At 39.1% G+C, this 25,295-nt stretch overlaps 2 protein-coding genes across 2 annotated transcripts in view; both read right to left on the bottom strand.

The window, feature by feature from the left end:
- Positions 1-25,295, bottom strand: part of LOC101163225 (gastrula zinc finger protein XlCGF57.1) — a 466,623-nt gene that overhangs the window by 369,312 nt on the left and 72,016 nt on the right. The gene's annotated exons all lie outside the window — the stretch shown is intronic.
- Positions 6,866-23,415, bottom strand: LOC111946422 (hydroxysteroid dehydrogenase-like protein 2). Its single transcript, XM_023949596.1, has 3 exons — positions 23,296-23,415; positions 10,275-10,614; positions 6,866-6,881 (listed from the first exon to the last, which is right to left on the bottom strand). The coding sequence occupies exons 1-3, from the start codon at positions 23,303-23,305 to the stop codon at positions 6,866-6,868; spliced, it is 366 nt and encodes a 121-aa protein (XP_023805364.1). The 5' UTR covers positions 23,306-23,415.

The raw sequence follows: 25,295 nt of genomic DNA, 5'->3' as shown, positions 1-25,295 counted from the left end.
ACAAAATTTGAGGACTTAAGTGCATCAACAAGAGAATAGTCACCAGTGACCAAGATTAATGGTACAGGGTAACTAGCACTACCAGCATTAAGTTCTGAGAATAATGTTGAAAGACTAATGGCATTGTCAATCCCTTCAGACATAACTAGTTTTTCATCTGCAAATGTGCTTCTGACAACAAATCATTTTTGACAACCATCAAATTGGAGAAAACTTTCTGTTTTCACCACCTTGTGTAACCACATCTGAGAGGTTTGCTTCAGGATGCATCAGTAAATGCAACCAGTTTTAAAATTCAATTTGGCTGACTTGGTCTTAAGTTATGAATGGTCTTTATTAGATACCAAATTACTTGAGAGAGATGAAGCTAGCTCTGCTGCAAACTGTACTCACACATAACAGAAGTTATGATCTTGAGGTATAACTTGTTGCAAATATATCAGACCCTCCACATTTGAAATCATCAACATGTCAAGCAAGTACACCAGTTACATCATTATTATTCAGCCAGAAGAAAACTGCTAAGTCACCTTTGGACATTTGACATCCTGCTTCCATTATTATATTGCTTCCATTGTGCCACTAGCTTTGGCACAATTTCAGTAAGAAGATCTAACTCACTTTCAGGTTATCTGGGTTCTTATGTAACACACTCTGCATGACATTCTTCAATCAAGCCTTCACTCTAAGCCAATAGCTAAATTCTTATCTGCTATGTACCTCAGCAGGACCTGGTCTGTCTACTTCCTTTCAGGTGTCCCTCGAGGTAAACCTTGGTTCAAGCTTATCCCACCAGCATGAAGTACGTCGTCGTCTCAGAGCCTGACCGCCAAAGACTATGGACTTTTGTCTCCGCACTCAGCCTGATGACGCCAAAGCCACTGCAAGAGCTTACTTTTCCTTCTTCAAATAAATAACTGTTTTCCAAACACCAACTTTATTTTTCCAGCTTACATGTTTTTGCTAATGTTCCTCTGCTACCAATATTAGTAAAAAACTATCCTAACGGTTAACGTTCAAACAACTTTATTCAGCCACTGCCGTTTCAAATTAACTTACACGAAGAAGCACAGCCCCATAACTTATTCTTATCCATGAACATAGTGCCTAGCTCAGGGGTCGGCAACCTTTTTTACTCAAAGAGCCATTTGGGACCGCCCCTAATAAAAAAGAAAGCACTCGGAGCCACAACCCATTTTGACATCATTATATATATTATGCATGTATATATTATTCAAAGGTGCTCATTACGTCGATCGCGATCGACCTTCAATGACATGAGTGTAGATCGCAGGCCAGAAAAGATTTTTAAAAAAAAAGTACTTCTTTAAAATCCACCAGTCAATTAAAATCCTCACTGAGAAGTACGGACTTGATTTACATGTAGAAGTCGGACATCGTCTGAAGCATACGTCGCTGCAAATGCACATTATGTTCTGTAACCCTTGTGCTATCCTAGGCACTTTAACATTGGGAGTTGGGTCATCTAGACCCACTAGACAGTGCTCTGAACCTATTTTCTTCAATGATTTGTGATCTTCCCTGGTGTCCATGGATTACATGAAATCTTTCCACCTTTATCCACCTTTGTCATGGTAGGGAGAATACGTCAATGTAAGGGTGGGGTCATCTAAGATAGCACAAGGGTTAAAGGACGATACCGCGGCTGCGTGTGGGCGGAGCTACTGGTTCTGGTCTGATCGCTGCATGGAGCGATGTGTTTATCAATGCATGGTAGACACTGAGAATGTGGAGAGATCAGGTTTATTGTTTTGAAGAGTTCTACTTGGTAATCATGTTTCCATGTTTGAGTTCATAAAATTATCCCAGGAAAGTCTCTGCTTCAACTCCTGCAGGGAAAGCTGCGTCTCAATCTGACGCCCGTGTTTCCATCTTTCTGACAGAGTTTGAAGACAAAGCCCCTCCTCCGCCTCTCTACCTGCTGTTCCTCTCTACCTGTTTACCTGTTCATATCCTCTGCAGCTGAGATTTGTTTCCCCCGCGCTCCTCAGTGTGTCCTACACAGAGAGCGCTAAATACGGTAGTCGGGGCCTCCTGCGCCGCACAAGGATGAAAGAGCTGGACTCAGGTTATAGCGGGGATAGAGCGGGTTAAGCAAATGAATGGAAGAAGGCGCTCCGCTGAAGAAATATTCAATATTGTACACATTTTATTATTAGTCTGAACTTTCTTTTATTTAGAAAAATCTTTTATTTTATCAGTCCAGTACGGAAAAAAACATCAACAAAAGCTGTGCTGGGCGGTTTTTGGCTGGATCTGGCGGTTTTCAGATGACTTTTGGGCTGGAAAACTGTGACTCTATCTGGCAACACTGGCGCAAACTCTCTGTCATCAGCGAGTTGGTCTCTGCCCCGCAGCACGTCAAGTTCCCGGCAGAAGATCGGAGTGTTTATTGAAGCCGCCCCGCGTGCCTCTCCCTGCTATCAGCTCTGCAGGTCTCGCCCGATAAATAGGATCTCATGACGAAGCTGTTTTTTACGTGGCTCTCGTTTCGTATGGAGCCAGCAGCGCCTTTGAAATGCCATGAAAAATGAAAAAACTAAAATAAAATTTAATTATTATAAAATACTCATTATTTTCCAAAGTCACAGGGAGCCACAACAGATGGATGAAAGAGCCACATGTGGCTCCGGAGCCATGGGTTGCCGACCCCTGGCCTAGCTGTATGCTAGAGTATGGTGTATGTGTGGTGTATTAAGGAAACAAAACTGTTGGTAACAGCACAACAACAATCTTTAAACTGCATTCTGGTTGTTTTGTTTCCCACCAGGTGACCCAGCAGCCAGTAAAACTGAAGAGGAGCGGCCGTCGTCTGACCTTCAGCTTATCTGTAGACTCCCAGAATTCCTCAGTTTGGCATCAGTTCATCAACAGAGAATCATTTTGCTCTCAAATCCAGAGAAATGGATTAAACATTATTTAACAATGAAAAGTTCGACAAATAATGAGCTTCTCAGTCCAAATGCAGTCAAATCTGTTCTTGCTCCTGTCTCTGGTGTGAAGAGGAGCAACCATTTCTCCTCTTCACATGGACTTTCAGGGATGAAGATCCAGCGTTCACAGAGGATGATGGATTTTCAGCAGCTCCACACATTTTCAGCTTCCAGAGCTAAAAACTGGATTTCAAACATCCCAGAGTTTCAGTCAATGAGTTTCCTTCTTTTTACTATCAAACAAACTGGTATTTGTTGAATCAGTCTCATTCTCATGAGGGATACACTAAGGACACCTGCTTAGTGTATCCTGCTTGATTGTTGCTGCTTTATTTTCTACAAACATTTGGATCCAAGATTATAGTAACCCTTGTGCTATCCTAGGCACTTAAACATTGAGAGTGGGGTCATCTAGACCCACTAGACAGTGGGCTGAACCTTTTTTCTTGTTTTCTTTTTTCTTCAATGATTTGTGATCTTCACTGGTGTCCATGGATTACATGAAATCTTTCCACCTTTATCCACCTTTGTCATGGTAGGAAGAACACGTAAATGTAAGGGTGGGGTCACCCTTGTGCTATAGTGAAAAAATAAGTCAATTTCAAAAAAGGCAATAACTGCAAAATAATGAATAAAGTGAAGAAAAAAAACACAAAGGAGTTTTGTCAATTTCAATATTTATCAGATAAGCAAATTCATAAAGCCTACAAATGACATAAAAGGAGACCTTTTTTTACCAACATGTTGCAGAGTTTAAATCTGTTTATTGTTTCTTCTGCATAGACTTGTTCAGTAAAGTACTGTTTGGAAAAGATAAAATAACAGTTTAATGTTGAGATGAAATAAACACAGAATCTTTTATTTTTGGTTTTCTGCCTTAATTTTGTGATAAATCTTATATAACATCCAGTTTACTTAAAAAGATCAATGTTACCTGTTTTTATTGGAACGAAGTCTTTTTAGATTTTTGTAAGTTTTAGAGTTGTAATGTCTGAAATTATTTAATATTAAATTTAATATTATCTGATAGTAAACTAATGTCCTTGCAGGGTTGACTGTAATGTTGGAGCCACAAAAATGCTCTCATAGGTTTATTAGTATGAGGTTGAAGGCTGAAAATGATGAGTTATTGGTTTGTATAAAATAAAGTAAAAACAAAACTATGGAAAAGATTAACAGCACATTTTTGCACAAAACATTTTCTTTTTCTTAAGGGATGGCCTTGCAAAAAATAATTAAGAAGCACTGCCCTAAAAGCTCCAATAGCAGCTCAGCAGAAACTCTGATCTTTCTTCTTTGCAGCTCTTGATGTGGAGGGGCGGAGCCTGAAGAGGAAGCATCTTTTTGCAGGTGGTGCTGCAGCTTTGGGCATGTTTTCCAACTCTTTAGCTTCTGCTGTTCATGAAGTCGTGTCCCTCTGTTCTTGGAAAGGAGAAACGTGCAGAGAACTTTTCCCATTTCCACTCCCTCCTTTCAGCTGCTGCCCACTGTTCCCCTCTGAATCAGGAGGGAGGAGCTCTCATCTGTTCTGCCCACCCCCATCTGGAAAGACATCAGCACCACCTGAACATTCCAAAGCTCTTTTCCAACCCATTTCTACTGAGAAGGAACCAAACACATGAAGATTAGAACAGCTGGAACAGGATGAGGGGGAAGGCTAAAGATTCAAGTCTGTTTGTGAGTCAAAGATAGAATGAAGACAGAAATCAATAGAAAACACAGAGTTGATTCAAAAGAGCTTTTTATTAGATCCAAACAGGCTGCAGGAATTTTACAGACAGCTTTCAGTTCGAAGCCTTTTGACACTAAGATGCAGTTCTGCAAACAGCCAGCAGGTGTCTCCCTTCTCCGTCCTGCTTCAATGCAGTTGGTGTTGTCGCAGCAGCTGCATAAACCCTTGTGCTTTCCAAGGAACTTTAACGTTGGGAGTAGGGTCATCTAAATCCCACATGACAGTGCACTAAACATTTTTTCTTTAAATATGTTTGATCTTCACTGGTGTCGATGGGTTACATGAAATCCTCTTCACCTTTATCCACATTTGCCATGGTAGGGAGAACACGTCAATGTAAGGGTGGGGTCATCTGGACCCCACAAGATAGTGTTGTAGCAGGATGATGCTGCACAGCTGCAGGCAATCCCCCTGACTACCTGGGAGCAGTATAAAAATGGTTTTGCCAAACACTTGAGCACTTGCTGTGTAGTTCTCAGACTTCCTGGTAAGTGTGGTGATGCTGTCTCCCATTGAATCTGCTTTGGATTTTTTTAGGAATGGGAATCGAAGCCCCATGAAGCTTCCCTTGGGGTTCATGCAATTGTGCCGGAAAAACGAACCAACCATTCAGGGCTTTGAAACCACACAGAACAGCAGCATCGGGTGGCGGACTGGATATATATTGACATATGTTTCAACTAAGCTCCTTGTAACACTTCATTGTGGAAATAATGATTAAAAAACGCAAAACAAAAAATTGTTTTTAATAATGATTAAAAAAAACAACGTAAAACAATACGAGTTACGTTTTCTGTGAGAAGTGCTTAACACGGCAAAACACACATCATATAAAAAAAATAAACGCAAATCAAAAAAATTGTAAAACGCCGGTCTTGAACCCCGAATCCCAGGATTCAGACACAGAGCTATCTGTACTAATACAAATATCCCTTGTCATTACATATTGGTACAAGTATTTTCCTTATAAATAACGTTTATAGTGAATTGTCTTATTAGGAGAAACAGAGTTGAATCGATCCTGAGCCACAGTACTTTTTTTAACCAGAAGTCATGGTAAAGTGCAATGAACTGACGCTGAAACCAATAGAGGGGAAACAATAGAACTTGTCGGGAAACGTTCTGGATTCATTTGTACTATTTACATAGAATAGCGCGCCCAACTGTTTAAACACAAGTGACATCTAAACCGTGATTCTTTTTGGGTTTTCTCCGGGTTGCTTTTGGTTAATTGGTTACACCAAAGTCCATAGCTGTGAATGTGAGTGTGGATGGGTGGCTACCTGTTCAGGGTGTCCCCTGCTTTCGCCCATAATTGGCCAGGATAGGCTCCGACAGCCCTGTGACCCCAAAAGGGACAAACGGAAGAAGATGAATGGAGGGTAAATGAAAATGACTACCAATAAATACTGTATATAACGAAGACAAAGTAATATTAACAGGTTGAAACAGTAAATTATCCAACATAAAAGGTAGGATTAAATAAAATACAGAATGTGCATTTTTATTACCCCTGTTATTGTTCTTTGCAGTGAAGACGCCATTTGATACACTCTGCAAAAGACGCAAAGATAATCGTTTTCTCCCAAGGGTGTCACCCCCACCTCCCTGTGAAACAGATTTGGACACAGACACTTCTGCAAACAAAAGCAAATATGAGATAACTTATATATATTATTCCAACAGTTTCTTTACTACACTATTTATTAAAGTTGTTACCTAAAAGTGTACGTAATTATGACAAGACACATTGGTATTTATTGATAATTTTATTTTAGTGTTGCAAATGATTTTAAATGATTACATTGTTTTAAATGGTTCTAAAATAAAATGTTTCTTTGTAAAAAGTTTGTCTTCTCCCTCCTAGTTTTTACATCAATAAAACTATCAATAAGAATACAGAAAAGAATACCGAATTGAAATTATCAATTTGAAGAGTACCTTATTTTCACGAACATAAGGCGCACTTAAAAGTTTTCTCAAAAATGTAGGGGTGTCCTTCTAATGTGTTGTTGTGGGATGTAGAAGAAGACAGCATGAGAACGGGGGAGGGAAGTGTGGGCGTGAACAGAACAACATTGTTTACAACGTGGCTGAAGCACAGTTTAAACTGCAAACCATCAGCTACACAGAGGATGGGAGCAGCTGGGAGAGATTTCAAGATGAATTAATCCATGGTTCACAAGTTGAGGAAGCTGGAAAACGAACTCCGACAAGTCAAAGGGACACAGCTGAGTTTCTGCGGAAAAAGGCTACTCGAGCACTTAATTAACGATCAGCGATCAGCTTGGAGTAGCTTCTATGCAGTGACCATTCGACTGAGGGCAGTAACGCTTAAAGAGGAAGGTTACGCCTTCATCTTTCCATCCGGGCAAGGATGGTGCAGCAGCAACTTGCAGTGGATCACAATGAAAAGCTGTCCATCTTCCACTCATTATGCAGTAAAAAGATAGCTGACAAACACTTCCAACCCGGCCACAGCACCAACATGGACTTTCAACATCCCGGTGAGTCACATTGTCAAGAAGAACAGGAGCAGCACAGTAGCAATACATACAAAAGGGCACGGCTTACATTGTTGTGGGAGGCAGCGCCGGACGACTTGGGCCATAATTTGTGAATGGATTGTAAATGCTTTGGCTAACGTGTCTGCTTGCACTGCTTTCGAAGCGCAAAAAAGCCGGCATCATTCATGAGGAGCCGCACGGCAATGAGACGAACTCTGACAATGACGAAGGGGAACCTGGGGTGTTTGATAGAAATTTAGCCAAGCTGTTCATTTCAAATACAGAAGATGAGGACTTTGATGGATTTTTGGATGCTGATTTATGACTGAAAAAATGTAGAATAAATCACAACCAACTAAGTTTTGCTCCTGTTGTTTTTTTTAAACACACAGCATGCATGTTTAACTAGTATGTTTTAAAGTTTCCACGCCCTAAAACGCGGTGCGCCTTTTGTATGTGTCAAATAGCGAAACCCATAACTGAGACTGTACCCTAAAACCCAGTGCACCCTATGGTCCTGAAAATACGGTAGTATATATAACATTTTAATAATACCCATCTTTACCAAAATGTTACTTGACCTAGACAAAGTACAGACTGCAGTCACTACATTGAGTTTAAATAAGCGAGAAATGTTCACTGATCACATAAAAAGTGTTTGAATTAAAGATGTAAGCAAAATATTTTAAATGTTGTCATGGTAGCACACACAAATAATTCATTTTGTGAAAATGTTTTACATATTTTGTCAGTAGTACACATAGATTGAACTACAGTCATCCCTCGCTAAAATGGTTTCGCTACTTCACGGATTTGCATCGTGCATTGTTTTCTGCATTCTGATTGGCTAAAAAGTCACTCCGCTTCTTCTCTACCTACACGTCAATACCGTTGCTGTTTAATATGTACACGTACGTAAAACAGCCTGCCAAATTTACATTACGTATGTGCAAATTCTCTGGCAATTTCGAGTTTCTCTAAAACCCATGGAAAAAGAGCGACAACAACCGCCTATCACTATGTTCTTCTCCCGGACAAACACACCTGCACCGCGGGCTTCAGAAGAAGAAAACACTGCAGAGCGGAGTCAGGATGCAGCGGCTCTGTTTGAAGAGCAGTGAAATACACCTGAGTCACTATTTGTCCGACTGTACTTTGTATTTTTATCATAATCATGTTAAATTTTCTCCCGTTTAATCCAATTACTCAGGTTGCGGTGGGTGGTGCTAATCGAATAATTGAAGCCTTCTGTTCACATTGATGATTCAAATTATTATTTGACAGTAAAGTACAGAAGTTATTTGTTGAAAAAAAAAAACGTTTCTAAAGTACTTTTATTTGTGAAACAAATGCTTGAGCCTGTAAAATGGTTTGTTCTTTCTTTTCAATGTATAATAGAGTATTTAATTGTATAATAATTGTTAAAAAAAAATAAAGGTTTCTACTTTACGGATTTTGTCTATCACAGGTTCTTTTTGGAATATAGCCCCGCGAAAAACAAGGGTTTACTGTATTTTAAACTTATTTTTACATGTTCAAATTTTCCAAAAATACTGAACTTTTTCCCCCTGTAAAACACAGACTTTGGCTGTGGTGCAGATAGGTCGACCTCTTATCAGAAAAGTTTAGCATTAAGAGTTTACACTAGATCCTTTATTACATTGTTTGTCAAGAAAAAGTCTGTTGTAAGCTAGCATGTGTCTGTTGAGACAGAAACTAAAAAAAAAACTTGTGTGACATATTCAAGAAAAATACTTCTGACCTGCGTGAGTTCTTGCATGTATTTGGAGACTAGATCTATGACAAAAACTTGAGTCACATTCTTCACAAGAAAAAGGCTTTTCTCCTGTGTGAGTTCTCATGTGTGCTTTGAGACTAGATGTTTGACTAAAACTTCTATCACATTCTTCACAAGAAAAAGGCTTTTCTCCTGTGTGAGTTCTCATGTGTGTATGGAGACTAGACATGCGGCTGAAACTTCTATTACATTCTTTACATGAAAAGGGCTTCTCTCCTGTGTGAGTTCTCATGTGTCTTTTGAGATCAGATAAAGTAGTAAACCTTATTTCACATTCTTTGCAAGCAAAAGGCTTTTCTCCTGTGTGAGTTCTCATGTGTGCTTTGAGATGAGATAATTGATTAAAACTTTTTTCACATTCTTTACAAGAAAAAGGCTTTTCTCCTGTGTGAGTTCTCATGTGTGTTTGGAGATTAGAAATGTACCTAAAACTTTTTTCACATTCTTTACAAGAAAAAGGCTTTTCTCCTGTGTGAGTTCTCGTGTGTTTTTTGAGATTAGACATTTGATTAAATCTCATATCACATTCTTTACAAGAAAAAGGCTTTTCTCCAGTGTGAGTTCTCCTGTGTGTTTGGAGATTAGTTATGCAACTAAAACTTTTATCACATTCTTTACAAGAAAAAGGCTTATCCCCTGTGTGAGTTCTTGTGTGATTTAGGAGAGTAGATCTGTGACTAAAACTTTTGTCACATTCTTTACAAGAAAAAGGCTTTTCTCCAGTGTGAGTTCTCATGTGTGTTTGGAGGTTAAATATGTAACTAAAACTTTTATCACATCCTTTACAAGAAAAAGGCTTCCCTACTGTGTGAGTTCTTGTGTGATTTAGGAGAGTAGATCTGTGACTAAAACTTTGTTCACATTCTTTACAAGCAAATCGCTTATCTTTTGCATGGATTCTTCTGTGAATTCTAAACAGAGATATGTTGCAAAAGCTTTTACCACATTCTTTACAGATATAACATCTTTCATCAGACCCAGTTTCCATGTAGTCAGACGGGTTACTAATTATTCTTGAGCTTTCACTAGACTTGACAGAGGAAAGTCTCTTTTCTTTTGGATTTTGTTTACGTTTCTTGCCCAAATTTACCTTCTTGGGATTTTTTCTAACATCAGAGTCACACTGACTTGATGACATGTGAGAACTGTCCACACTTTGGACATGACTTCTGTCTCTCCTCTTCCTCTGATCTCTGTTCTGTGGGTCTGTCTCTTCATCTGTTGTTGATGTTGATTCTTCATGTTGGTTTCCTTCTTTCTCCTGACTATCAGTTACATTAAAGCTCTGCTGATTGTTTAGATCTGCTTCACTGTTCTCATCTTCCTCATAAGTAGGAATCTCCATCAAGGTATCAGTCTCCTGCTTCAGATCAAGCTGATCTTCATCCGGACTGATTAAGAGCTCCTCTTGCTCTTCTTTAATTGGTGACAGTTCTGGTACCCCCTGTTCCTCTTCAATTTGTGGAGGTTCTTGTTCCCCCTGCTCCTCTTTATAATGCGGAGGTTCTGGCTCCTCTGGTTTCTCTTTATAATGATGAGGTTCTTGTTCTTCCGGTTCTACACTGAACTTCCTTTGCTGGTTGTAGAAATCCTTCTCTTCAGTCACCAAATGCTGGGGGAGGACTGTGGAAACACAAGAAGAGGCCGTTATTTATGTTTTGTTTATTGTTAAGCACCATTATAAAACGAATTGTCAAAATACAGTTAAAATGACTATACACATTTTGACGAGTCAAAAAATAGTCAAAATGTGTACAATTGAAATTTTTAATTTAAAGAATTTAATTCTTTAGTTTCAACACCGAATCCAATAAACATTTTTTAAAAAGATTATCTTCCAACTGTAACTTCTTCTCGATAAATGAGGGACCATTTTTGTAAAGAAAACTTACTTGTAACACCGTCAATAAAGTGTTTTTTTTTATCAGTTTTTTTTCTCTTTTCTTTAGAACAGCAACACAACATGGAGCTGAAAAAACTCTTCCTGGAAGGGGGGGGGGGGTTTCTCACTTGTTTACGTCACAATGTGAGGACCTGCTCATTTTCCTGGATTGGGAGGGGCTGGTGCTCAGAGCGCAAGTTTTTAGAATATTACTCAGAAATGCGGGAACGGATAAATATACCGCTTTTGGGGTTCTTTCCATTAGGAATGGACATTGAATTACATGTGTACATGTTTATGATTTGCAGAATACTAGTTAAGTATTTATCTGGAATAGTAAGCTTGAAAATTAATCTCTGATCATAACAGGAATAAATTAAATGTCCAACCCCCGATCGGACTACAATTTCCGATTTCGATTGAGTCATCAACCACGTGATTGGGCCCGATTTTCAGTCCCGTGATCGGATTGGCACATGCCTACATTTTCTTAATCTTTCTGTTGCTGTAAATCTGGCAGGTTTGTCCTTCAGTTCTGTCTGGATCCTGTTAAAATTGTCACACATCCTGCTGCTTCATCAAACAAACACTACAGGGAGATCAATTATAGACTTTCAAAACAATGGACAAATCGACGTGACATCACCATAGAAAATGCCCCACAACTCAAGCTCTAGTGAAATGAGGCCAAATCGCTCACCACTGCTTTCTGAATAGAGTACTGCCAGTCGACAGTGATTGGTCCGAGTCACTCTGAGTCACAGTATCTATGGAAACAACTGTCGCCAGACTGAGTGAGCTTATTGTGAGTTCCCACCTCTTTCCACGCCGTTACCACTTAAACATATGAAGACATAGGAAACAAAACTTTCTAAGCAAATGAAAAAATGTAATATTTCAGTCAGACAACTCATACAGTAAAGAAATGTATTCTCACATTCTTTTAGTTTCTCCGTAGAAAACTTTTGGGTAATAAACTACCCCTAACGGAGCTCACATGTGGAAGCTGGGGAGGAGGGTGGGTTGACGTACGCAACGCTTGCGGCAAAGGAAGAGAAGGAATGGACACGCACGCCTGGAATTGAATAGGATGCTGAACAGGTGAGTTGATTGCCTGAACCGCCCTAGGGAGGAGTAACCAGTTAAAACGCTCTGCTCGAGTTGTCTGCCCGAAATGCTCCCAAGGTCGCTCACTTCAGTCAGACAACTCATGCAGTAAATATTTATTTTCACATTCTTTTAATGTGGTATAAAGCTCCATTCAATTGCATATGACAATATCTCCATAAAAAACTTTTGGGTAATAAACTGCTCCCAACACCAAAAGATCATAAAGATTGAAGAGAATGCAAATGTAAAATCAGACTTTAAAATGAGATGAAGTGTGTTTCGGAGGCATTCCATATTCAGACGTACAAGTATGACCGCTATGTGTGACCCGTCACCTTTGACCGTAGGGCCGCTCCCGTTCGAGTACAGCGCCACGAAGGGAACAAGAGAAAAAGAGCCAGCCAAATTGAACGTGGAGGCAATGTCCGGCAAGACGATGTAGGGAACTATAAATTTAACCGCCATGAACCAACCTGTAAGACGACATAAGCTTAACATCCATATCTGATGCTTCCACTGGCATACAATACAAGCTTAACATCCATAAATTCGACACTCCGTCTGAAGTGCTATGATAAGAGCTTAACGGCCAGGATTTGATGCTTCCAACTGGCCTACTAATAATACGAGCTTAAGTAACCCTCAAATACGAGATCCACTGGGATAATATAATGCAATCTTAAGAACATCTGAAATTTGAGGCTTCCACCTGGCAATGTAGTATTCAAACATCCCTAATCCAAAGAAATTGTTTTCCATTCTGCTGCTAACATTTTGGGCGATTTAAGTTGGAATGCGGCAGAGGTCCACCGCCCTATCACTTTCAGTGCAGAAATAGGTACGTGGAGTGCAGTCGTCGTTGCAGCACCAAGGGCAGGGGCATGATTTGCAGGGAAGCTGCAGAATGAGCAGAGACTGGAACTTGGAAGTAGGCCTGGGCGATAAATCGATTGAATGAATTAATACAAATTTTTTGTTATGGGCGATTTCAAAAATAACTAAATCGAGATTTTATGCGGCACATTTTTGGATCCCCAGAGCTTCCGTAGCGTTAGTTTCACACGGCGGTATGGCATGCGACAGACAACACACGAAAAAGCAAGTGACAGCATGGCCACCGGTGACATGGGGAAGTTTGTTCCCAAGAAAGGAATAAAATCATCTTTTTTACAATCATTTTTTAAACTGGTATGGGTTTGCCTAAAGCGCATCGCAGTCAAAGGCTCTCACGCACGCTCGTGTGGCACACGCTCAGTCCTCTTACACACGCACGCGCCCTGACACACACACACTCATTCTACAACGCCTGTATAGTTAGTTCATTAGTTAGTTGTTACTGTTATTTGTTAATAAAGCATACTGCGTTGTAATTATTACTACAACCTGACCGCGACTCCTGCTGCTTCATCATCCTATCCGTGGAGAAGATGGGGTTTATTAATTTAATTAAAACCTTAGAGCCCAGATGTGAGCTGTATTGGTAATCCTTTAGAAACTGGTGCTACTCTCAAGGTGAATGTTTGTCTCCTTTTAGTCTGGACTACAAAGTGTGAGTGAAAACAGACAGGACTTTAGTAAGTAACCTTTGTAGAATAACAAAATTATATAAAACAATACAAAATTATATAAACAACACAAGTCAAAAAGGGAGTGAGAAGTAGAAAAATCTTATACTTAACTTTGATTCCAAGAGTGTGTTTATTTATTTATAATTCATCCCAGAAATGGGGGTTACATTTGTCTAGCGTTTGATTAAATAAAAGCAACATTTGCTTTAAGTTGTCTGCCGTTTGTACTTATTGCTCTCCTTAAGTAGGGTGGTGGTGGTGGGGGGGGATCGGGGGGGGGGGGGGGGGATCGGAAATCGAATAAAAAAAATAAAATCGGAGATATTTTTAGGCCATATTGCCCAGCCCTACTTGGAAGCCAGCCAACTTTGTCAAGGGTTTTACGCCATCCACCAGAAACTGAAGTACTGACCAGGCAGTAAGGGTCGCAGGCTCAGGAAGAGATGCATAGATAAAGACAAAAGTAGTATTAGTCTTGGCAATGAATAAATAAATAACTTAGCAAAACTGATCAATTTTAGAATGCTTGAGATGAAGGAAATAAAGGTGCTTTTAAAGAACAATCTGAGAAAGTGAAATCAAGTACTGAGTTTAAAGAGAAGGTTCTACTTGTGTATTCACCGCACCATAGAAAGCCATCAGAAGCACAGATTCAAACAGAGAATCAACAGTAAAACATGGAACCTGCACGTAATCTTACCACGAAAATTCTATATGCACCAATGGTAAGAGAGAAGTAACCTTTGTCATTTCCGGAGGGACGCACCCTCAGAAGGCCATCGAGGAGAAGGCGAATGGAAGGGTATCCAAGGACCAAGAAGATTCGAGGACCAAGGAGATTCGTAGATGAGAAAGTTCAACATCTCACATAGAAATAAATTGCAGCTCGGCTGGATTTGATGCTTGTTACTTGAAATCAGCGGTTATCAAATAGGTGGACAACAAAAGCACAGACTACTGAAATATCAATTGGAATAGGGGTGTCTGTATACTGGTAAGGAAGAATATAATTTGAGATCCACGAGGGATCGTATGTTTTGTTGGGATACAAAGATGGCGCCGGGATGCCTGGTTCGCCGCTTGGCTCTGCTCAGTTAATTGTATAATATATTGTTCTTACTATTTTCACAAGGACCATTGACTCTCTTCTGGTGTATAATTGCAAGGAGTTGTTAAACATCAGAAGAAACTATGTCTCATGCATACTTCACAACGCCAAGCCCGCGTCAGACTCATTCTACCTGACAGCAGATGTGCCAGACCGTTTCCTCCGCATCAAGGCGCTGATCCCCAAAATGCGTAAACGCCGTGGATGATGGTGATTTTTGTTTATAATAAATTAATTCGAATTTTTTGTTGTGGGTGATTTCACAAATAACTAAATCGAGTTTTTATGTGGAGCATTTTTGGATCCCCAGAGCTTCCGTAGCGTTAGTTTCACACGGCGGTATGGCATGCGACAGACATCACACAAAAAAGCAAGCAACAGCATGGCTACCGGTAACAGTGGGAAGTTTGTTCCCAAGAAAGGAATAAAATCATCTGTTTTTTGGAACTGGTATGGGTTTGTCTTAAGGTCATCACAGTCAAAGGCTCTCACGCACACTCGCGTTGCACGCGCTCAGTCCTCTTACACACGCGCGCGCCCTGACACACACACACACACACACACACACACACACACACACACACACACACACACACACACACACACATACTCATTCTACAACGCCTATATAGTTAGTTCATTATTCAGGTAGTTAGTTGTTACTTTTATTTGTTAATAAAGAATACTGCGTTGCAATTATTACTTGTACCAGTATATTATTTGCGACGCGGCCACCGTAGGATTTTGTTTTCGTAGGAGGCTGCAGTGTATGTGTGTGTGTGTGTGTGTGTGTGGGGGGGGGGGGGTCTGACCAGGACTCCTGCTGCTTCATCATTTTCTCCTTTATTTTAAACCTTAGAGCCCAGATATGAGCTGTTTTGGTAATCTTTTAGAACAGGGGTGTCAAACTCATTTTGGTTCGGGGGCCACATTTAACCCGTCTGATCTCAAGTGGGCCGGACCAGCAAAATAACAGCTTTGTTATAGTTTTTTACTCAGTTGGAAAAAATGCCTCAATCAACATAGTAGCCCAATCACTTGGGGCCAATGGATCTCAAATAAAATTAATTTCAATTAAAGAAAAGTTGGTCAATTCAAATTAATACAGACTGAATATTTTACCTCTGACACTGAAGCAATCCAGAAACTTTTCTTTATGGTAAGTCTCTTAGTGGTGCTGAATGTCATATTCTTTGAGCACTGCGATGTTGATGACATACAAAGCATTTGGGCTTTGCATTCAGCCTTGTGAAAGAAAGAAAAAAACTCTGTCCATTTTTCCTGGAAGGCTCTTCACTCCACACATTTGACAACATTTTGGTCATTAGGGTGTCGCTAATGATCATCCTGAGAGCAAGATAAAAGCGGTAAGGCTCATAGGGAACCAAGGTGCATCCTACCCAGCCGCAGAGCTGTTAGGTTTCGCTTTTGGAACGTGCAGAGATATGCTGGTTGAACTGTTTTTCCTTTCCTTTGCTCCCCCTAGAGGCGGAATTGCGCATTTCAGTTATTTCTTTAAAAAATCATAACTCTCCACAGGAATGGACTAGAAACTTACTTTCTTTTTTAATCATCCTTATGATTTTTACTCTTCATGGATGGGGCGGAGTAAACCACCTGGTGGGACGGATAAGGCCCGCAGGCCGTATGTTTGACACCCCTGCTTTAGAAAATGGTGCTACTCTCAAGGTGAATGTTTGTCTCCTTTTAGTCTAGACTACAAAGTGGGACTTAAAACACATCTGGGACTTTAAGTAAGTAAGTAAGTAGTAACCTTTATAAAAATAACAAAATTATAACAAACAAAACAAAATTATATGCGACAAAACAGGACAAGACAAATTGACATAAACAACACAAGTCAAAAAGTTAGTGAGAAGAAGAAAAGTCATATCCCAGAAAGGGGATTTGTCTTGTGTTTGATTAAATAAAATCAATATTTGCATTAAGTTGTCTGCCGTTTGTACTTATTGCTCTCCTTAAGTAGGGGGGGGGGGGGGATCGGAACTCGAATAAAAAAAAAAAAAAATTAGAGATTTTGTATTTAGGCCATATCGCCCAGCCCTAGCTGTCTGCTATTTAAACTTTAAAACACACTTTGGTGTAACATCTCACTGGGTTAACTACACTTTGAACAAATTACTCTTTGGTGAGTCTATGCGATCGAGTCACACACATAGCTGCAAACAGTACTGCTAAGGCTCCCTGCCTCACAGAAATGCCATGCTTGTGTGGCTACATTAGGGATAGGAATAGAAGCCCCATGAAGCCTCATTGGGGTTCATGTAATTGTGCCAGAAAAATGAACCACCCATTCAGGGCTTCGAAACCACACAGAACAGCGGCATCTGGTGGCGGACTGGATGTATATCGACATATGTTTCAACATATGTAACATATGTAACATATGTAACACTTCAATGTGGAAATAATGATGAAAAAACGTAAAACAGATGTTAATGATGATTAAAAAATGTAAAACAACACAACGTGTGACGCTTTCTGTGAGAAGTGCTTGACACAGCAAAATACACATCACATAAAGAAAAAAATACCGTAATTTCCGGACTACAAGCCGCTACTTTTTTCCTGCGCTTACAGCCTTGCGGCTTATTCAGTGACGCGGCTAATTTATGGATTTAATTAGCGGCCGCGATGTACGCACTTTCAAACTCAGTGAATAGTTTGAATTCTCTATCTAACACCAAGCACGAGGAATTTTTATTCAACACACCTCTTAGCAGCCAAACAGCATGGACTGGACTTCAGGTCTTAGACACTTCCGTCATGGTTCAACAAAATGAAACACGCATGCCCGGCCGCATCCCAGAATCCTTTGGGGCCATTAGACCCAACGTGCACGTGATCGCCGCTACATTATGATGAAGCTTTCAAGTTAAAAGCAATCGTTAAAAGCAGCGTAAAAAAGTCCACCGTCACCAACGGTTTGCTGTGTGACGGAGAGAACAGCGCATGGAGTGAATTTACACTCCATTTACGGTTTCTAAGGAAACCGTAAAAGCGGAATTTTGCTTTGAAAAACTCACAGCCTCCGTGTGGAGTAAGCCCTGGCTGCAGCCGTGTGAGCTGGAGACATCTTCTCCTGCTGATTGAGCTGCGGGGCCGATGGCAGTCTGAAGGCTCCCACACGTAACAACGCACCCGCCCCTCATACACAAAACGTACAGTATTAAGTCCAATTGCTTTGCACAGAAACGATTTGCTCCATCCACCGGCGCAACGGGGACGAAGTGCTCCTCCTTGAAGCTGCCCTGGCCAGAGGTGTCGGAGTAGATAGGAAAGGGAGACAAGGAGCGCGCGGGGCGGGAGCGGAGCGCAGAGGCGTCCGCGGAGTGCAGAGGCTTCTGAATTCTGACGCACGCGCTGCACTGAGGCGCGCGTATCGCGCTGGGGCGCGCGCTTTTCAGTCGCCGCTGCTTTATTTTACCGTTGTGTTTTCTAACCAGTCCTGTTACTCCCATAACGCTGCTGCGACACAAGCGGAAGGAGAGCTTTTCCCGTTCACCCCTCCATGCACTGCTGCTACTTGCTAATTCTTAAACACGTACAACAGAATGGCGAGCCGGGCGTTGGCCCCGCCTTTAGCCCCTAAGACTCATGGGAAATGTGGAATCGCGGATGTAAATTTCCTCATTATAACTGAGGGATGTAATGTTGATTATATGGCTACTGTTTGTAATTTTATGTTAGATACCTAGATTGTCAATAAGTAAAAAAAAAATGAAATAAAAACACCATAACTGAGGGACTTGTGAACAGAATATAGGGCCATGCTGTTTGACAGATGTCGATACACCCAAATACGTAACCCAGAGGCATAACTGGCACCACCCACAATGTGCTAATAAATTGCACTCACTCTGGGATGCTGGGCGTGATCTGTCAGGATGACAATATCGGCTAACACATGCGCGGCTTGTACTCTGACGCGGCTTGTGTATGTATAAAAGCAGTCAAACTCGTGAATATGGGTGAGTGCGGCTTGTAATCGGGTGCGCTTTGTAGTCCGGAATTTACGGTACACGCTAACAGAATATGTATAGTGCTCGAACCTAGAACTTTTGGATGTAGATGCCACTGACTAATCCACTGAGCCATCTCTAATCACGAAAAAACGAAATGCCATCATAGATACATTGCAGTGTTATTTTTCTTTTATACACAACATTCGTGATGCAGTGTTTTATTAGGAAAAACCGAGTTAAAATGATCCTGAGCCACACAGCGTTTTAACTAGGAGCCATGGTAAAGTGCAATGAACTGATGCTGATTCCACTACAGGGGGAACAATAGAACTGGTTGGGAAACATTCAGGATTCATTTCGCATTTCTAGAGAATAGCGACCAACTGTTCAAAACACAAGTGACATCTGAAGTGTGGTTCGACCAAACGAAGCATTTGGCGTGTCATACGTCATCAACCACGTGATTTGCGCTAGTTGACACACGTCCCGAAACATTGTGCCAAAACACTCTGTTTCATGAAGGTGAAAGCCGTGCCGAAGCACCATGTCAAACGGGCTATCCCTAGGCTACATACAAATTTTTGATCAGTTTTTTTTTCTGTTAAAATTGGAAATACTTCAGCTAATGATTGTTTTCAGTTTTTGTCCATTTTAGGACTATTCATTTTGTTTTTTATTTGTACTTGTGCCTGGTCGTCCATTTTGGTTTTGAATTCATTCATTCATTGTTTTTCGTTCTTTGATTATTACTTAATTGATTTCACTTCACTGTTTGATGCAAGAAGGTAAGAGAGCTGATGGAAGAAGGTGAGAGAGCTATTATATCAGTTGATAAGTTATGCGTCGATGGAAAAATATTTAAAAAAGAAGACATTACTCCCTGGCTATTTTGATCGTTATAATAATCATGGACACAAGGAGTATGCTTTAACATTTAAATTGTTACTGCAGCAAATCTCACTATAAGGGTTATTTGTATTATGTTTACATGTTCCATCGTATTCTGTTCTGTTGCTTTTGTTAGTTTGGTAACTGTCAGTCTTTCCATGCTTGTTGTTTGTTTCACACATCTTCATACAAACCTTTCATTGGTATGTGTTCATATTTACACTCATACACTTACACACACACTCATCGACGCATAAATATATATTTGGAAAATTAACATACAGTAACTTTGCTAACAATTAATTTTTCACAACAATTAACTTCACATGCAAACAATGACATTTCTAACCTGAAACATACGTGGGATTGGCTCACAGATAAAGAAGAATAATGTTTTCACTCACTTGAACAACTTGGAAGCAGATATCTGTTTACTCCAAGAAACACACTTAACATATTTAACCCAAAGAAAATTGGCAACATCAAAATTTACCAATTCGTTCTCAGCGTATTATAATTCAAAGCAGAGAGGGGTCAGTATCCTGATAAATAAAAGAATTAATCATATGGTTAATAAAACAATTACAGATCCTGAAGGACGTTTTATCATCTTTAATACATCTATCAACAATAACCCAGTAACAATTGCTAATATTTATGGGCCCAATATAGACTATCCGTTGTTTTTTCAGAATTTTTTCTTCTTCATTTTTTTCAGATATCTCCAACTGTCCAATTATTATAGGAGGGGATTTTAATTGAGCACTTCATCATCCATCATTAGACAGGTCCAACAATAATAACTGCTGTTGGTGAGCTCAAAATCCCAAAGCCAGAGAGTTCACTTTTTTTTCATCTGTCCATGGCACTTATTCTTGCATTGATATCTTTTTAACCAGTTACTCGATTATATCAGAGATCTCAGATTTAGAAATCCCTTCAATCATAGTCAGTGATAAAAAATGAAACATAGTGCTGGGCGATATGGCTTAAAAAGAAAATCTCTAAAAAATTTTATGTTTTTTAATTCGATTTCCGATTTTTAGTATAGGATTTTTCTTCTTCTCATTGCCTTTTGGACTTGTGTTGTTTATATAATTTTGTCTTGTCTTGTGTTATCTAATTTTTGTCTTATTTTGTTATTCTACACTTGTTTTCACTTGTCCAAAATAAAAAGGTTACTTACTTAAAGTCCCAGCTGTGTTTTAAGGTTTTAAATGAATTAATAATTTAATGAAACTCTCCACGGAGAAGATGATGAAGCTGCAGTTGCGCGGTGCAAAATGTGTGGTCAGCCTTCATGGAGTTCCTAAACGAACATTAAGTTTCATCTGAGAATCAAATATGTGACTGTCCTGTGTCCTCCCCTTTTTCTCTCTGTAATGTCCTATTCACTTCATTTGCAGGCGTCTGATGGTTATGGGTTATAACTCTTAACTTTGTTTGTTTATTTGTTTTATCTATTAATTTATTTTTGAAATAATAAGATGATAATTTACAGTGTGGGTTTCGGGATGGATACCGCTATTGATTTTTCCAGTATCAAGAATATAATGAATGCATAGTTATATATGTCTTGAGCATTTCCTATCTATCTATCTATCTATCTATCTATCTATCTATCTATCTATCTATCTATCTATCTATCTATCTATCTATCTATCTATCTATCTATCTATCTATCTATCTATCTATCTATCTATCTATCTATCTATATGATTCTCTAACAAGGTATCTATGTATAGTTAATAGAATGTATGACGGTTAGTTCAAGCTTGGGGATGGAATTCTCTCTCTTTGTCCTTGCATCACACACACTTTTCCTCTTTATTTTATTTTATTTTATTTATTTATTATTATTTTTTTTTTATCTCCTGCCTTTATGTGTTAAGGCCTGTTCACACCGGGACGAATTTCGTTTAACGCCTCGTGACTAAACAAAGGGCACCAACGAGAGTGTGCACACCGACGCGAAAAAACGCCAGGCGTTAAAGCGTCAAAAAAAAAAACGCCTCGGGTTCGTTTTTTTTTTTCGACGCGTCGCGTCGAAATCTACTCGACCAATGAGAATGGCGCTTTTGCTCACGTGTCTGGAGCTTCTGAAGTTACAGTAAAACACAACTTGGGGGCGCTCAAACACAAAACTGCCTTGCTGAGCACACATACCAGCGAAGAAGATAGACGCCAAGTAGCGTCTACACACAGCCGCGAAGCAATAATGACGGACATTCTAAAATATCCCCGAACCAAGCACCAGTTGGAGCTACTGGTGCTTGAAATATTCATGTTTTCTTTGTTTGATTCTGACAAGCGTGTAAATACTTGCTCTCTTCTTCTGAGTGAAAAGCGACTTTCAGAAGCGTAAAGTTGCGCAGCGCCACCTTGTGTACAGGAGTATTTCTGTTTTACATTAAGCGCCATCTAATGTCAGGGAATGAAATTGCATGTTCACTCCACTCATTGTCAGCGAAAATCGCCTGGGTGTGAACACAAAAAACGTGGCGAAAAACGCTGGCGAATAACGCCTGGCGAATATTCGTCCCGGTGTGTACGGGCCTTCAGTAGTTGGTATTGGTAGTTGTCCGTTTGTTGTTGTTTTGTTTTTCTGTTGTCTCACTTCAATTAATAAATTTGAGGAAAAATACTTAATTGATTAATGTTTATGCTTAACATGATTAAAAGTGCACTTTATGTCTGAAACACTATTGAAACACATTGAAACCCCATTGATTTATAGGCCTGAAATTTGAAAGTACGTTTCAAAAAATTTTGTTAGGACCTTATATGATTTTTTTTTCTGCTTACAATTATGACATACAGTTGATTACTGTACTTAATGTAAATAATATATGTTGTAAAAAATGTCTTGTAAATAGTATGTGTCTAATCTATCATTTGTTTGACCTTGTTTAGGTCAGGTTTTTTTTCCACCCCCACTTCTATCCCTGATTGGAACAACTCTTTGATCTGCATCATACAGCAATGCATTACAAATATCTTTATCTGCGCCACAATGTCACAGCTTTCAATAAAAATACCTCAAAATCAGGCTTTTCACAGCAATTATTGGGTTAGATTAAAAAAAAGATTCATTAGATTACTTAATAACAGGTAATAATTGATTAATCGCCCAAAAAAATTAATTACATGACAGTTCCAATAACACTGTCGTAATTTCATTTTTTGTAAATATTTAAGAGCCACATTTACATACATAGCCAGAAAATCAGAAATAAAGTCTTAAGTATTTTGTTAAACAGTGAAGTGGAACTTTATGGCTCTTGTTGGGTTTAGTCTGTAAGAAACTGGATCAAATTATTCTTTTAGTTTTCTAGTGTTTAAACTTTAGATCTAAGCAGTATTTCACTGATGTGTTCAGGTTTGAATCTTTTCTGTGTGCAAATCCATGAGCAGGACCCTGTCTTTGGGTTTTAGCTTGAAATGTAGTTTTGGAAATAGAATCTGGAGACATAAAAGAGGTTTAGATGGGATTTTGGGTTTGACTGAGAAATCTGGTGAAAAGAACTGAACTACAAACTTATAAGCAAAGATTACGAAACAGATTTTTTTATCTTGCTAACAATTTTCTCTTTCATCTGTTAAAGTTTCCTGTTTGTCGTTAGGTGGAGGGACTAACTAAGATCATATGATTTGAAGAATGTTGTCAGCTGCACTGACCAACAATGTGTCTCAAGCTCAAGATAGAACCGTTGTTGAAGTGAACATACCGATAGTGTAGATGAAGATCAGAGTCACACTGACCTGCTGACATGTGAGAGCTGTCCACACTTTGGACATGTCTTCTGTCTCTTCTCTTCCTCTGATCTCTGTTCTGTGGGTCTGTCTCTTCATCTGTAGTTGATGTTGATTCTTCATGTTGGTTTCCTTCTTCATCCTGACTATCAGTTACATTAAAGCTCTGCTGATTGCTTAGATCTGCTTCACTGTTCTCATCTTCCTTATAAGTAGAAATCTCCATCAAGGTATCAGTCTCCTGCTTCAGATCAAGATGCTCTTCATCCTGACTGATGCAGAGTTCCTCTGGTTCCTCTTTAATCTGTGGAGGTTCTGGTTCCTCCAGTTTCTCTTCAGTCTGTGGAGGTTCTGGTTCCTCCTGTTCCACTCTGAAGTTCCTCTGCTGGTTGCAGAGATCTTCCTCTTCAGTCATCCATACCTGGGGGAGGACTGCAGGGACACAAACACAACAAGGAGACTTTTATACGTTTCTAGGACTTTTGGGTTTTGTTGAGTACCAATAAACTCGGTGATCATTGGAGAAAATGCCTGAGGAGTCTGGAGAGACTATTTGAAATAGATATATATAAGAAGAGGTGGGTAGTAACGTGTTATATTTACTCCATTACATTTTCTTAAGTAACTTTTTGGGAAAAATAAAACTCGTGAGAGTAAGGCAAGGCAAGTTTTTTTTGTATAGCCCAATTTGTAAACAAAGTAATTCGAAGTAGGGGTGAGCCAAAACATCGATATGATTATATATCGCAATATTCAGTCCCGTGATTGATTCTTGATGAGTCTTCATCAAGTATCGGCCTTTTATTTAGGTTTGAAGACCCTGTAAAACATTATAATAATCATCATTTGGTAAGACAATTCTTCCGAAGGTTAATAGGGGGCGCTTGTTGCGAGATTGGCTGTCGCGGACGGATGAAGAAGAATACACATTCAAACAAAATGGCGGAGGGAAAAAATAAGGAAAATAGCGAGAGAAGCAATTTATTTTGGGATTTTTAAGTCACGTGACTCCTCCGGTTCATCACATGGATCCATGAAGCGCAGAAATTCTCAAATAGGACAGCTGGAGAGGTACCTTTCATGTCCATCAACTAGAGATATGGATCTGTTACAATCTTTTCCTTTTCCTGTCGCACTGATTTTAATTTAGTATTTACATTTATTATTATATTAAGTATTTAAATTTAGTACGCATGCTATGTCTTGCATGATGTAAAGGAAAATGTTTAATTTCTAAGATAACATTACGGTTTAAAAGGTTTCAAAATTTGCATGACTAAAATCAAAGGAAAAGATGATCAGGAACATATTGGTAGAAGGACAATGTTTTACAAAGAAAAGGAGATAATGGTTAAAAACAATTACTGTCCTTTATTTGTTGCAGCAAATATGTTATATTAAAAAATGGATGTACTTATTTCCAGCCTCATTAAAAGGTATATTATTGCATTATTCCTGAATGACCCTCATTCTGTTGTTCTAACATAAGTGGGATGTTACTCATTAATTACTCACTACTTGAGTAGATTTTAATCCAAGTACTTTATTACTTTTACTTAAGTAATTATTTGGATACCTACTCTCTACTTTAACTTGAGTACTATTTTGCTAAAGTGACAATACTTTTACTTGAGTAAAATTTTAAAATACTCTATCCACCTCTGTATGTATGCCATTAAATTGTTAAATACATGTTGTATACAAAATGTCATTAAATTAAAAAAATTGTAAATCAATCCATACATTTTTAAACATTTATAAAATAGACATTTAAAAGCACATTCAAGTTTTTCCTGACATATTTAATGATTTTATGGTACATTCTGAGCTGGAAGGGACAAATAAATTGATTATGAAATAATCAAATAAATATGTCATTAATTCTTTAAAACTGGAAATAAATAATCAAAAGTGTCATTAAATGTGTCAATATTTAATTCAAATTCCATGTTAAATGGTTTACACAGGATAAATTTGTAAGTTATGCTAATATTCTACATTCTTTTGCT

The sequence above is a fragment of the Oryzias latipes genome, chromosome 2, assembly GCF_002234675.1.
Source record: "Oryzias latipes chromosome 2, ASM223467v1".
In the NCBI taxonomy this organism is placed as follows: domain Eukaryota; kingdom Metazoa; phylum Chordata; class Actinopteri; order Beloniformes; family Adrianichthyidae; genus Oryzias; species Oryzias latipes.
The sequence above is the reverse complement of the archived record's forward strand: the minus strand, read 5'-3'. Positions and strand labels throughout refer to the sequence as shown.